Consider the following 15856-nt stretch of genomic DNA (forward strand, 5'->3'; position numbering starts at 1 on the left):
GCTTCTACCCCTTCCATCTTTGCCACCTCACACACCGTCGCGATCCCCCCACCAATTCTCCTCTTCCATCTTTGCCACCATCAGACACCACCTACCAACAGCCTATTTACATTCTCTCCTGTATCTCACCTCTACTGCATGCCTACATGCTTCACCAGTCCTTTTCACCTCTATCGCAAGCTTCATTCGATTTAATTTTTTGTTGTTCCCATCATTTGAGGTTGACCGTTGCCAACAGCCATCAACATCACCGCCATCAGTACTGCATAAAGCCACCAACAGTGCCACCACTATTGCCTAGACCTCCAACAATGCCACTACTGCATTTGCTTCCTCTATCTCACTTCTTCTCCCCTTTCTCATCTTTACCCTTTTTCACTACCCTTTTTTTTTTTTAAACTTTTTATGGTGGTTATAGTTGATTTCAGATATGCAAAATTTGTGTTTGATGAAATGGCTGAGAGATGTAGAATTTGTATTTGTTTGATCAGGTCTCATTGGTAGATGTTTGATCAGTTATCACTAGGTTTATTTTTTAATGCTTACCAGGTGTTTGAGAAAACACAAGTGAAAATGAGCAAAGAATTGGTGTTGAAGGTTTGGTGGTGATGGCGGTGGCAGTTGGGAGTGGAATAGGGAAGGTGGATGTGGGTGATGGTCTCTGTTGGGAATGGGAGGTAAGAGCATCCCTAAAGGGACGGTTAAATTTGTGTGATGAAGTATGTTATATAACATAGTGGCCATTTGGGATCAAAGTAAAAAGTTGCGTTTTGCAGCTTCATAAAAACGCCAATAGCAGCAAAAATGCAAACAACAACTATTTGGGAAGGGGAGCTTCTATATACACACACCTAATCCCCTCTTTGCACATCCTTCTCACTACACACACCAAAAAAATTAATTCCTAATTAGTTTCCTCAGTACACACACAGTGAGTTCCAAATGTACCCTCATACACACACACACACACACACACACACCCGACCCCAAATACACACACCTATTGAATCTGAAGCACATCTTCAACCTTGAAGCATTCCATCACATACAAGCTGAAGCACCTATTCAAACTGAAGCACATCTTCAACCGTGTGCAAATACATTGAAGCATTCCATCTCATTACCGTGGGCAACCCAGGTGTGCAAATACATTGAAGCATTTCATCCATGAAGCTGCATCCCATTGAAGCATTCCATCAGATTTTCAATCCTCATTAGGTGAGTTTACTTTTGAATCATCATTCCTATTCAATCCTCATTTTCATCTGTAATGTAGAGTTTTTCACTTGGAATGTAGAGTTTTTGATTTGGAACTGTCGTTCGGAACTGATTAACCAAAATATAACAATGTGTTCGAACGTAGGAATCTGAAAATAATCAATAATTTCATCAGTAGATTTCCGAAAATGTTACATTGTTTCAATAGTCAACTTCCGAAAAAATTGAATTTGGACAACACTCAACCTCCGAAATTATGTTTTTGTTTCGGATTTCAACTTCCGAACAGAATATGTACTTTCGGTTGTGAACTTCCGAACAGGTTTTTTTTTTTTTCCCCTTCTTAATTAAAACACTTATTATAATTTAAAACACTTATTATAATTTACACACACTTATTGTAATTTTACACACTTATTGTAATTTTACACACTTATTGTAATTTTACACACACTCTCTTTATTTACACACACACTCATTACACACACTTATTATTTTTTGCAGATAATATGGATTCTGAATATCAACAACGTGTCCCACCTACTGCTTTAAATAGATGACGTCGTGAATTGGATGTAGACCATGAACGGGGACGAGGGCGTGGGCGAGGACGAGGTCAAGGTCGTGGTCGAGGTCGTGATCCAGTTTCGGTAGAATATGATATTCCCAGTGCCAGTCAAAGTCGGAGCCGAAGCCAAAGACGAGTTGAAGGTTATGATATGCCTGACATTGCTGTGGAGGATACCTCTTTACCTGATTCTCCTCCTGTCCAGGAAGAGTACCTTACTTATGCTTTTCAAGGTGGACCGACTGATCCATCAATACTGCTTAGTTTCAATAGTCAGCAATCTCATGGACGCAAGGTAAACCATGAGTGTGGCGAAAGACGCATCCACAAGCTTCAACATCAATACCAATGGAATTGGCTCTCTTACTCTCTACAAGCAAATACTCCAATGCAGAGATAGACACATTACCCCGTAGCTCCCTGAATTGAGAAGGTTTAAATTGATGTTGCACAACAGTTAGACTTTTCTCAAATGAAGCCTTGATATCAGTGTGTTGCAACTCAAGCAGACTGTGTATTTTCTCAAATGATGCCTGAAATGAGACTTGACATGAACCTAATTGTCTTTTAAGTTTTGCATGTGCACTCTCAGCCCTGTTCAATTCAATGTAAGTGAAGTTAAAATCAAGTACATGGCACTTATTAATAACATATTGAAGAAAAGTAATCTTACCGGTTCGTTGTAACATTGTCACAATGCATACACGTGTCTGTCTATGCCGCCACAAATTTGTCCTTGTAAGGAACCAACCAAGTATCCATGACGTATTTGACTGCATCAGGATAACTACTGAATTCCTTAAGTAATGATTTAAGACGCTCATCGTATTGAATTTCAGAAGATGAATACACTACAGAGTTCCACTCATGGTTGAACTTCTCCCATTTCTGCTGTGTCTCAAACATTTTCTTACATTTGGTCAACACATTCTTACTGATATGCCAACGACATAATAAATGTCTGGCACTCGGGAATATCTTCTATATGGCATTCATCAAGGCTAGCTCTCTGTCAGTAACAATAACTGTTGGCACAACAAACCCATCCATGACATCACGCAATGTAGCTAACACCCACGCATAGTTATCGACCCTCTCATACTGTAAGTATGCAAAAGCTACAGAGAATGTCATTTCAGTTGATGTCACTCCCACAATTTCAAGAAGAGGAAGCCGATAGCTGTTGGTTTTATATGTGCAATCCATAATTAATATACGTGGGAAAGACCGAAATAAGTCCAAACTGGTAGGATGTGCCCAAAACAAGTTTGTCACAGTCATCGTGGACTCTTCAGACCGATGGCGCTCAATGTAATTAGACTTGGCCAATTCACCCAATAAGTGTTGCATCTGTGATCTTCCAGCTCTCTGTACCACCCTGTTTCGATGGCGTACATTGTAAATGGTTTTAAGTGCTTACATTGAGGGCATCTCGCTGTTTCAAGGTTACTAGGATTTCTTTTGGCCGAACCATGCTCTTTGACATATCCATTAACAATGCTTTCTCATCCTTTGATAGCCTCCCCGCATATGAATGTCCCTCCAGGTGCTCCGCAGGTGGATGATTATGCAATCCGCATACTACGGTCAATGTCCATTCATCATGTGTGGTAAACCTGTGAGCCCTCATATCAAAAGGACAACCACATTTCTTCGTACCGGTTATTCTTGATGTATTGTTGCCATCATGTTTTAACTTCTTTGTTGCTCTATATTGGCTACTCCTCGCACAAGCAAGATACATCCTGGGTCTTTTTTTCCCTCCGCCATAGTCTGATGTTTTGATTACAATGACCAAACCATTTCTCTTTCCAACTTCACGTACCCAGTTGAGCAATTCATCCTTACTTTTGAATACCTACAAAGTTAAATAAATATTATCAAACATTTACATTTGGTGAGCAATTCGAAACCTAATCGTTATAATTTCGTAGAGTGAACCTGTTCAGTTGTGAATTGAGTGGTGTAATCTAACACAAAATCCATGCAAACCTGACTTCCTTGAGTTGACACATATTCCTGCATGTTTTGTATAACATTACAAATTTTTAATGGCATTATAAAGATTAATTTGCAATTTGAAACTGTAAATTTGGTATGCAGTTTGCAAATTTGGAATATAAAATGGGGAAAAAAAATTTACTTCATTCAGAAGTAGTTGTCCGAATTTATTTTCAAATTTCGGAAGTTGAATGTTGTAAAAGTTAACTTTGTTTGGACAACAACTTCCGAATTTAAATACCTTGTTCGGACAACAACTTTCGAAATTTATTACTTTGTTCGAACAATAACTTCCAAAAATAAATAATTATTTCGGTAGTAGATTTCCGAATCAAATAACACAATTCGGCCCTGGTTATCCGAACAACGCTGGGAAAAAAAAAATTAAACTCACATTTCCTTCGCTCTGTTTCACATGAACACTTATTTGCTGATTTTCAGAAGGCAAATCCTCCATAACAATGATGTTTTCCCAACGAATGACGAAGGTTGATGAATGAGTGCATTGAGAAGCTGCAGTGCATGTGCAATACGGAAATGCCAAAGCCCTTTGGTTTCACTTCTAACTCAATGAACTTGGAAGAAGCTATGAATGACTCTGCTTTCACTTCTAGCTCAATGAAGCTACAAACACGATGCAACAGATGTGAACTCTAGAGGGAGGTGTGCATTGAGATGTTTTGAATTAACAATGGTGTCTAAAATAGTAATTTCATTTAGGGATACAATTGTAATAAAATTAAATATCATTAAGTGTGTACAAAGAGGGTATTTGGTGTGTGTAGATAGAAGTTCCCTTTGGGAAGTGATAAAAACGCAGGTTGTGAAATTACGTAACTACCCTCCATGTTTACATTTTGAGGGCTAGGGCAAAACACTTGGCTCATTTCCTCCTTCTTGCCACTGCTCTCACTTCCTCTTTCTCTTACTGCTCTTGTGGAACTCCCTCCAACAACCCACGATGAAACCGTCGGCCACCGACGCTGCCTCCGGAGTCCTCGTCCATTTCTTTGTCATCGTTGGATCTGCAACATCAGGTAAGCAGGGAACCCTCCTCCCTTGTTATTTGGTTACAGTTATTTCGAAACCATTTTCATAAAAAATTGGATCAAAATGTTGCACATCTGGTGTTGTATAACACTTGTATGCTGTAATACTTGACGATATTGGCTTCCACTTGTGAGATCCTGCCTTCTTTCATGTTGTATTTTCGACTTTGGTCTTTGGTGTTCTGTGAACACAAAACAACAAATCCATCTATTTTCTGCTATTTCCTTCTCTTGCCACTGCTATTGGGGGCTATCTATCGTTTACTACAGAAAAAAAATATTTTCGAAAACAGAGGATAGCCACTTGTGTTATAAAAATGTACACTGGTTTAAAAAAGCTTGATTGTTAGAGGTTATCCCTACACCCCGTGTAGGGTTCTTGTTTGTTTACTGAAATTTTTTCATGATTAATCTAGTTGTTACAGGGTTTTCATGGACTGTTTCATAGTTATGGAGGTACTTATATTTATGCATCTCGACTCTTTATCTATTATTGAGCACAACAAATTTAGAGAAACTCAACCATTTTCAATTCTACCCAAATTGACATCCCATTTAATTTTTAACATCTGTGACCCACAAATAGCATAAATAGATCTTTATTTACTTTCCAGAGTGATATATGATACCTTATGCGTGATGGGTGTTATTATTATTATTATTATTTTGTTTGCTTTTCCTATGTTTTTATGAAAGGTTGAAAGTACATATACAAGAATATTTAAATATGCACTTGTATATGTGATTTGTGTTTTGGGTTTTACTATGAGTTCCTTGACAAGGGGTAGAGTCCTGTCTTTTATGTTTAATTTTGCTTTGTGTCACGACCCAAACCCGGCCCTATGGGTTTAGTACCGTAACCGGCCAGTAATCCGAGATTACCGAAGGCCTGCTTAACAGTAATACAGTAAAACAGAGTATAGGGCTTGGCGGAAGCCAATACAGTAATTAAACAGTGTCCATTGAGCTGTGACAGTCTGTATGCCAAAAAGATTTTTCATGCAATCATACATAAACAGTGCAGAAAGCATTCCGTCTGTACAACACCGTATACAAAATTAACAGTCACACAGTACAGGGACCTAATCCCTGTATAACAGTACAGTAAACAGTCAGTCTATACAAAACAGTTAGACAGTACAGAAGACAGGCGGGGGAAAACCAACAAAACACCCCCAAGCCATAGCATGGCAACTCGGAACCTCGCAGTGAGGCACAAAGGCTGGCTTGACAAAACTGGAGTTACCCTGACGCTCCTAGCTCCGATCTGGTGCCTGTACACCTACATATATATATGAGCAGTGAGCTAAAGCCCAGTGAATAACATAAAGCGTAAAGGGGTTTAGAATGAATGTCCTTACAGTAATGAAAACAGTTCATTTCAATCAGTAATTCAGTTGCTCAGTACAGTAAACAGTCATATGTGGTACATCCATTAGCATAACAGTAACAGTAGGTCTTGAAAGACCGAACAGTAATGATGGCCATCAGTCAGTAAACAGTAGTGGTTCCACAAGGAAACCGACAGAGATCTCTGTGACAGTAACAGTAACAGTAAACCGTAGATACTAAGGATGCCACAGTACAGTTCAGAAATAAAGGACATACATTCATTCAGTAAATAATACCAGTTCAGTAAACAGTTCAGTTCAGTATTCAGAAGATAATCAGTTGAACATATCTTTACACAATTGTTACTCACAGAGTTCTGGGCTACAGTATGCTAGAGCGTGTCTCCCCAGTTGCCAACCCTACACAGTTCACAGGTTGAACACACACTAAGCTACACAGTTGGGCAATATCATAACTTAATCCCTAATTTGCCTTGGTGTGTTCTACAACGATATCCTCATCTAAATGCCTTAAACTAGGCCTAAGAATGCCTAGGATGGGATGAGGATGCAAAAATGCACATTTAAAAGCATTTTCAGGATTTTCAGAAAAACAGAGTCCCGCTCGAGCTCAGGTTTCCCCGCTCGAGCGTACAGGCAAACAAAGGTACACGCTCGAGCGCAAACTTTCCCGCTCGAGCGTACTGTAAAAGTACTGGATGGGTGAAATCCCCGCTCGACGCCCGCTCGAGCTTGAGACATGACTCCGCTCGAGCGCCCAATACTCCGCTCGAGCGGACTGTAAAACAGTGCAAGATGCTGGAAGCTCGATTTTCCCGCTCGAGCGGCACTTCCCCCGCTCGAGCGGACGACTGAAATCTGGAAATCCCAGATTCGAGCTCCAGGTCCAAAACCAAGCTCAAAAGCATCAAAACCAATCCTCTTGGGCCCATTTTCTGGAAAACATTTAAAAACACATAGGATATCATGTTTCAAAGCGCAATTTGAGAAATCAAAGCCCAAGGGTGTTTAATTCAAACCCAATTTCAAACCAATTTCAAATCATTTTCAAGAACAATCTTCAAACATGACATGCATGATCTTAAATCATTTTCAAAGCTTTAATGCTGTTTCAAAAGAGCTCAAGCCGTCAAAACCAAGATGAACTCATGGAGTATGACCAAAAGATGGACATGCATGTGAGGTATGATGAATCACAACCTCAAAACTTCAATATATGTACATGCATGCAAAGATTGAGCTTCAATTCAACCACAATGAACCAAAACATGACTTAGTTCTACAATGAAGCATGAATCATGCAACAATCAAGCTCAAATACACAAACAAGAGAGTAATCACTCTACCTTAGGTCTCCAATGCAAGGCTAGAGGCTCAAATTAGCAATCTATACTTCAATTACCAAGCAATTCCACCAATGAACTCAAACTCAACTCAATTCCCTCTCACTCTCTATTTCTCTCTCTCTAGTCGGTGTTGTGCTCAAGAATGAGCTGATGAAATGTGTAAGTATGAGTGTAATGAGATGAGCCAAGTAGTGGGCCACTTAAGTGGCATTTAGGTAATTACGGCAAACTTTGCAATTAACTCATTTTAATCTAATTTAATCATACCTAATCAGTTTTCAGATAATTATACCATAAAATCATATTAAATATGACGATCATAATACACTAACCCATTTCCGGTTCGGCCGCCGATAAGGCCTTCAATTAATAGTTTAAACATATAAGCATGAACAGATAATCATACAGTCAAACAGATAGAATGCAATTCAATCAAATGCGTTCATTTAATTCAGTTTAAAGTTCGGTCAGTCAGTTCAGTACTTTAATCAGTTCAATTATCAGTCAGTTTATCAGTTCCGTTTAGCAGTAATTGGTGATTATCGGTAATCAATCAGTCCCTAATCAGTAAACAGTATGAGGGTTGTTACACTTTGGCACAGTATTAATATAGGATTGTTACTTATTTTTCTTTTTCTTTTCCTTTTGTTTTTATGTTAAACTTGCTTTTTAGTTTAATTTCACAATGCAATATTTATTGGTGATGCTCTTTCACACCGACCAAAACCTTCCTTTTCTTATTCCATAAATTAAAGTAAAAGGGAGAATATGTCAAGAAGGTTGACATTAGATTAAATTTGTGTCATCTTCTTTCTATTGTTAAAATTAATCATAATTGAGATGAAAAGTTCTCCAAATTTCATTTCTCTCTTGTCTAAAGAAACTGTTTCTGATCTTCGGTCAAGTCCGTAGCCTCCAAAAGCAAATTCGTAAAGTGTATACCACTTAATGGAAACAAAATTTCCTAGCAAATGTAAGCCAACTCTTCATCCTTGCAAAGCATTTATTCTCTTGTAGTCTATCGACCTCCAGGGCCTGCTGCAATTCCGGACTGGGAATTTGCAAGAAACATAAGGCTCCAATAATCTGGCCATCCATACTAACCCTCTTAGTTGTTGTCAATAGACCTTGCACATATTTTCCATTTCGGTCGAAAAAGGCAAATGGAAATTTATCTGACCAATTTCAAACAATGTTAGTAACTTATGAATCACGATACGTATCTTACGATTCAATATATGTATTGGTAAATTGGTACTGTTCTCAATACATATCTTCTGTATAATGTATTTTGCGATACATATATGATAGCAAATAAAGGAATTTATGTTATTTCTCTAATTCTTCATGCTATCCTATCATAAAGAGATTTATGCGTTTCAGAGTTTAAAAAAATAAGATGTTGCATTTCCAAGGGGTATGAAAAGACCGCAGTAATCAAGGTTCTAAAAAGCGGTTGCGGTCGCCGTAACGGTGGCGGTGGCACGGTTGCGGTTGCGGTTGCGGGGTGTAAAGACCGTAGCATAACGGTTGCGGTAACCGGAACTGTGAATTTTTTTATTTTTAGCACAATTTTAAAAAAACTTACTGATACGCATATTTTTTTTTCCATGATCATATTTATTGGGTTTAAAATAAATATTGATCAATTTTTGTAAATTTTTAAGTATGATCCAATATATTTTATATTTTTAAATCACTATAAACTGAGTTTTTTACATTTTATTTTAATAATTAATGACTTTATATTATACAAAAAATCCATCACTAACTATTATATATAAAATAAACAATGACAAAAGTAAGAGAATAAATAAGAGCCTAAATATATATATATACATATTTTAACCAAGCCAAATAGATAATGACCACATTTATTATTATTATTATTATTATTATTATTATCATCAAACAATATATAGATAGACACACACAAACAAAATGGTTGAGTGATAGCAGCGGAATAGAATAACATAGGTCTTACAGTTTCAACAAATCAATAACATGTTCTTCATCTTCCCTCTTCTCTCTCTATCTCTTGCTCCTTCATCTTCTCTCTTTATCTTCCCTCTTCTCTCTATCCCTCTTCCACCATTTTTAGCTTTTTTTTGTGTGTTTTTTCGAAAGAAACAGTTTGGAACCGTTACGTAATGATGCGTAACAGGCCGTTACGACCACTACGACAGCCGCTATAGCTGGCACACCTGTGAATCTCAATCAAACTGCAAAAGCAGCCGTAACGGGTGGCAGTAACCACCAAAACCGTTACGTAACGGCGTTACGTAACGATTGCGGCCGCTTTTTAAAACCTTGACAGTAATAGATTTCTAGATTTAGCAGAATTAATAAACATTACAGTTAAGAAGACTACCTATCAAATAATTACTTGTCAACGGTTTGTTCTGATTCCTTAAAAATAAGATCATGAACCAAAGATTTTCCCATAGCTTCCGCAAACGATAATCCTGTCAACTCTGCAACCTTAGCATTCCAACCATTTATGTGGCCATCAATGTCTACAGCAAATATGGGAGTTGTTGCAGTCTTTACCAACAGAACTACTCTCCTCCATCCTTTGCAACTCTAAATCCCAAAGTGAGGCATGTACAATAGTCTTAGGATGTTGGACCCAAGTTTAAGAACAATACACTACTTTTCTTAGATCCAAATGGGAGTAAAAACTACCATCTACTTGAAGTTTTTTAGCAATGTTTGCAGATAGATAAATTGGGACTACATTGGGAACCAAGAAACAGAACTACACATGGAACAGTTGTGTATTTGGTAGTCAAGGTGATGGGCAAAAAAATATTACATCTAAAACTAAAAGAGCTGATCTAAAAACAGTAGGAAATCCAAAAGAAAAGGGCTTTTATTTTACCTTGTATTGTTATTTTTTTTGGTTTGGTTTTTTTTTTTTTTTTTTTTGTCTATTTTTTTTTTTTTTGGGTACCCGGGACAACACAATCAAATTGTTGGTATAACTTATAAAACCCAAGAAACACTAGGAATGCAACTAACGAACGTGAATGTCAAAAATAAAATAAAATAAGCAAAGCAATGACAAAACACCCACGACCCTACAGTAGATTCTATTTTGCAGCTTAAAATAGATTGATAACCCTTCAACAAAAAAAAAATTATAGAGATGGCGTCATCCATGTCAACTGCCACTTCGTCATGGCCACCAAGGATGTATGCATGTGGCTTTGGACATTGTGTTGTCAAGATTTTCAGATCTGCCAAAAACTCAGGTTGTGCGTACTACATCTACCCTAGTCCTATGGTGCGTTTGTGTTGCCCCTCTCTTATGCAGTTAGTCATGTGGTTGTTCATTTGTCATTATGTCGCATATCATGCAGTCTAACTATCTATTTCACTTTTGTATGGTAGCGATGTATTCTGTGGGTTGGTTGGTGTAACGAATTTTGTAGCGAAAGATTTGCTATTGACCACCCACCAAATGTTGTCGATATAGGGTTACGTGCAGACGTTTTCACATAGATCAGAGCCTACGTATGCTTAGGATGTTGTCGGTGTTTTGTGCATCATTGTTGTTGTGTTGTTGTTTCGTATGTGATGCATTGGTCATTTTCGTTGTTACATGTACGTTTGGTTTTGTATCACCTACCATTGTTATATGTTGTTGTTGTTAGTAATGCATAGGGTACTGTATCACATAATATTTCTGCAAATTGCTAGATGAACTATCTTTGTCTTTTTGTCGTTTTGTACTATTATCTACAACTTCATTAATTGTCTATGGACAATGTTTTCGGTTGTGGACATGAAAAACATTTACTCAAACTTTATTAAACTGCTACATCATTAACTTTACATATTTGTTGGATTTTATTTCTCATCGCTCCAGCTACACCAATACTACTGATCATGGCAACAAACCGTTCATCACCCCATACCCCTTCGCGAAATCGAGGTAACGATGTTACATCAACCCAACAACAACCAGTCCACAAAAGTCAGTTCGACGGTGACAACACAAAGCTGTATCTACAACTCGTCATCGCTTAAATGGACGCGGGTAATCAACAACCGTGCTGATTGTCGATGACTGGATGTAAGAATGTTGCCAAGAAGTTTTTGGACAAAACCGGCCTGCTATATTGAGCCAAACAAATGAAAAACAAATATGACAACTTGAAGAAAGATTGGATTGCGTGGAAGAAGCTGGAGGATTCCAGCTAAGGCTTGATAGGGCTTGGGTACAACCAAGAGACGAGTTTGTTCACAGCACCTGACCATTGGTGGGCCAAAATGCAAGCGGTATGTAGTGCAATATTTTTTGTTTCCATATTCTTGTACTACTGTTTGTGATATGTAGTGCAATATTGTGTTTATGTAACTACTTTCTGAATTCAAAGGAATTCCTCAATATATTAAAATTATCCTATAGATAATTGTGCCAAGTTCGAAGATAGTTTTTACATCCATCCAATCCAACCTGAAAATGAATGAACAACTTTGGTGTAGTAATATTTTCATTATTAATTGCTATATTATTAAAATTCTTTCTTGTGAACCGCACAACTTTCAATGTCTACAATTATTTGTATGGTTAGAATTATTGTTTGTGAGTTATTACTAAAACCGATTATTGTTGGAATTCAATTGCCTTGCTAGCGCACTTTCATCCCTACAAAAAAAATTGCTACCATTATTTTACATTGTCAACGATGTAATTGATTATTAGTAATTACATAATCCCTTCAAATAATTTGGTGGAATTAATTGGTTACATTCTCAGTTATGATTACAGTAACTTTACATTCTCACTTATGTATTCAGTATTATTGGATTTCACTATCATTGCTGCTTCACTTCCATCCCTACAAATAAATTGCTACAATTTTTTACATGTGTCTTGTTGTGTCTCAGATGAACAACCGATGTGCCAAGTTCAAGATGAAGCCTCTGGACCACTTAGAGCTGATGGAACGGGTGTACTCTGGCGCTGCTTCGACAAGAAAACATGCATGGACTCCAACTGAACTCCTCGATGATGATGATGCCGTGACCAATGCTGACGATGACAGCGGCATGCGACCTCTCAGTGTTGGCACACCACCATATCCGGGCCATGATACTGTTGGGGAGAACGTGGTGGACAGTTTGCTGTTTGACGATGTTTCCCCATATTCAACCGCTGACGGATCAACCAATGCAAAATGTTGCAAGCGGCTAGCCCTTGGTACTATCACAAGTAGCATGGACAACCTTGTGCAGGTAGTCGATAAACAAAGCTGAGAACTAAAAATTACGCAATATGTTGTCACAGGGAAGGGTGAGAACACTGTGGGGGACTATCTTGCGAGGCTAATGAACACACCTGGATTAGAGTAAGGCATTAGTTGTTCTTATTCGCATGCAGCATAATGGCTTCGCGCGATAATCGCGACCTCATGATAGCTCTCCCCCTGGATTACATTGTTGCGTGGTTGAAAGAGAAACATGCCTGCACGTCGCAAAATGTTGGCAGGGAGCATCAGCGGGACGTACGTTTGTTCAGGAATGATGGTGTGGTTGATATGGATTAATCTTCTGCCCTGTCATTGTCTTGTTTACTGCTGCTATACTATTGTAGTTGAACTATTGTGGACTTTTATGTTCTGGACCCTTTTTTTTTTTTTCATTTTGTTATTTTTGAAATTTGTTTTAAGAAGGATATGTTTGACAACAATGTAGTTGTTAAATTTGTTTAGAGTTTATGTTGTTTTAGTTTGCCTCTCTGTGCAACACAATGACATTTAATTTCACTTGTGTTGGGTGCATTTACTTAAGTGTGTAGCAGAGTAAACTATATATATATATATTATTTGTTATTGTTGTGAAATTTGCTATTAACTTCTGTTTTTTTTTTCGTCATGTAAATTGTTGCAGGGTAAAAAAATATTTTCTTTGATGTTTGTAGATGGGAGGAGTAGGTTTTGACCCTCACTTATGACGTGGGTAATGTCCAACAAGTGTACATGCCACATGTTGCTAATGCCATGGATCTATGGCAATGGAATCTTAGGTAGGGGTGAGCATGGTCCGGATTGGACCGGATTGTGGTAAAGCCAGGACCAATCCGTTATCTACGGTTTCTAAAAAATTGGAACCAATCCAATCCGTTTAAATCATGGAACCAATCCGAACCAATCCATTTAAATACGGATTGGATCGGTTTGGGACCACGAATTCACATAATTAAATAACAAAAAAATATATATAACACTTTAATTTCATAAAAATATAAACATAGCGCTATATTAGTTCCACAATAGCAACATGTTTTTTATAATAGCGACATACTGTTTTAGAATTTAAATAACCATAAGAAAACTGGTTTCACCATAAGTATTTAGACCATTACAAATTAAAACTAAAAACTAACAAACAAAAGTAATAAAAGAAGATATTATACGATTTTAGGTTTCAGTTTAGATTTTATATAGAATAAGAGAAGATACTATGGGGGAGGATGTATAATAAAAATATAGACTATTTGTATACGGTCCGGATCGGTTCCAATCCGGAACCGTGGGGTTCAATCCGGAACCAATCCGTGGACTATGGATTTTTAATTCTTCAATCCAGAACTGAACCGCGGATTCAAAAAATCAATCCAAACTTATCGGATTGGACTGGACTGGAACGGATTACGGATTTCACGGGTTCCTTGCTCAGCCCTAATCTTAGGTACTTTGTGAGCTTCCTGCACAATATACCACCTTTTCCTTAAGTATGCTGCAATGTCTAAGAAATTTCTTCTCTTTTTTCTTTTCTTTTTTTTTTTTTTGAAATTGCTATTAAACTAATTTTTGTATTTATTTATTTTGGTTCTATAAATTACTGTAGGGTAAAAGAAATTTTTTGGATGTTGGTAGATGGCAGGAGTAGGATTTAACCCTCACATATGACGTGGGTATCCAACAAGTGTACATGCAACAATGAAACTGTTGCTTATTTTGTTGCTAATGCCATGGATGCATGACAATGGAATTTGTTAGCCACATGCACCATGTACTAGCTTTCACAGGGAAGTGTCACATCCCCATTCTTCATGCATCACAAGCAAATAGTTGTATGTACTTGAACTTGTCACACAAGTGCTATATACAAACATGGTATGTTCGTATGGAAACAAGATGTTGGTGGCTCATTATTAGTTCATTTGTTGTTGTGCTCCTAATTTCACTTCCGTTGAACAAGTTCTGCATTTCATTTTTTTATTCACTTCACACTAACATAACCCTGCCGAAGGTCTAGTAAGTGGCTGACATTAATATATATTGGTATTTGCTATTGATATATTTATTGGAACACCATTTATGGCAAGCAAGTGTTGTAAACTGTACAAAGTGGTTATTGTAGACTAACGTACCATATGGATCAAATGTTTTCGGTATTATTGGTTACAAACTTATTTTTCGGTTTGTCTGCAAATTTTGTATTTCTTTCTTCTGTGGTGTGCAGTGTCCACGGATCTGAAAGAGAGTACTAACTTAGGAGTCGTACGCAATGGGCAAATAAATGCGTGGATACGAGAGACGATTGGAGAAATGGAATCGTTGACATCAATGATATGGGTGGAAATTGCACGTGTTGCAAATGAGTACGCATATGTTGAAAGGACTCCATTTCACACATCATCGTTGACTGGTCACTTGTGGATAGAGGAGATGCTTCGTGGTCGGAATGAAGCATTTTAGCAAAATTTTAGCAAAATTTTAGCATGCCAAAGGACGTGTTCTTATTGTTGTACAAAACATTAGTTGAGGATTTCGGCCTCCCACTGCCACAGCATTCCCATGGTGTGGATGTAGTTGAGAAGGTCGGCATGTTCGTATTCGTGTTGCAAGGCTTCCAGAGTTGGAATATTGAAGATCATTTCCAACACTCAGGGGAAACAGTATGGCGTCATGTAATGCGCGTTCTTAAAAGTAATGAAGTTGTTTGCAAGTGCACACTATCAACTGACAAGGTCACAACACAACAGACATCCGTACTTGGAGTCCTGACGAAAATATTTTCCATTCAGAGTGAGTTTACTTAATTAGCCGATATTGTGATTAGTAACCATATTCACAAAACAAGGAATTACATTTTTGGGCTAATGTGTTTGTCCTTATTGCTTATGCAACTACTTTGTGTGCTTGCCCAGGACTGTATTAGCGTGCTAGACGGCACACACATGGAGGCACATCTCTAGTACCATCACCACCTCTGCGTATATCAATCTCGAACAAGCTGAGACAACCTCTACATTCATCAATAACTGAATCACTTTCCCCAAAACCTCCTAACAGCAAATCTCTCCGC

At 37.8% G+C, this 15856-nt stretch overlaps 1 protein-coding gene across 1 annotated transcript; it reads left to right on the forward strand.

Moving 5' to 3' along the window:
* The first annotated feature begins 1722 nt into the window (after positions 1 to 1722).
* LOC145790543 (uncharacterized) lies at positions 1723 to 13385 on the forward strand. The gene is made up of 3 exons (XM_082868551.1): positions 1723 to 4824; positions 11406 to 11818; positions 12431 to 13385. Exons 2-3 carry the CDS (start codon positions 11810 to 11812, stop codon positions 12797 to 12799), a joined length of 378 nt encoding a protein of 125 aa, XP_082724677.1. The 5' UTR covers positions 1723 to 4824; positions 11406 to 11809; the 3' UTR covers positions 12800 to 13385.
* Positions 13386 to 15856: the final 2471 nt, after the last annotated feature.

Source organism: Camellia sinensis, chromosome 5 (genome assembly GCF_055761805.1).
Source record: "Camellia sinensis isolate YWXY chromosome 5, ASM5576180v1, whole genome shotgun sequence".
Classification (NCBI taxonomy): Eukaryota; Viridiplantae; Streptophyta; class Magnoliopsida; order Ericales; family Theaceae; genus Camellia; species Camellia sinensis.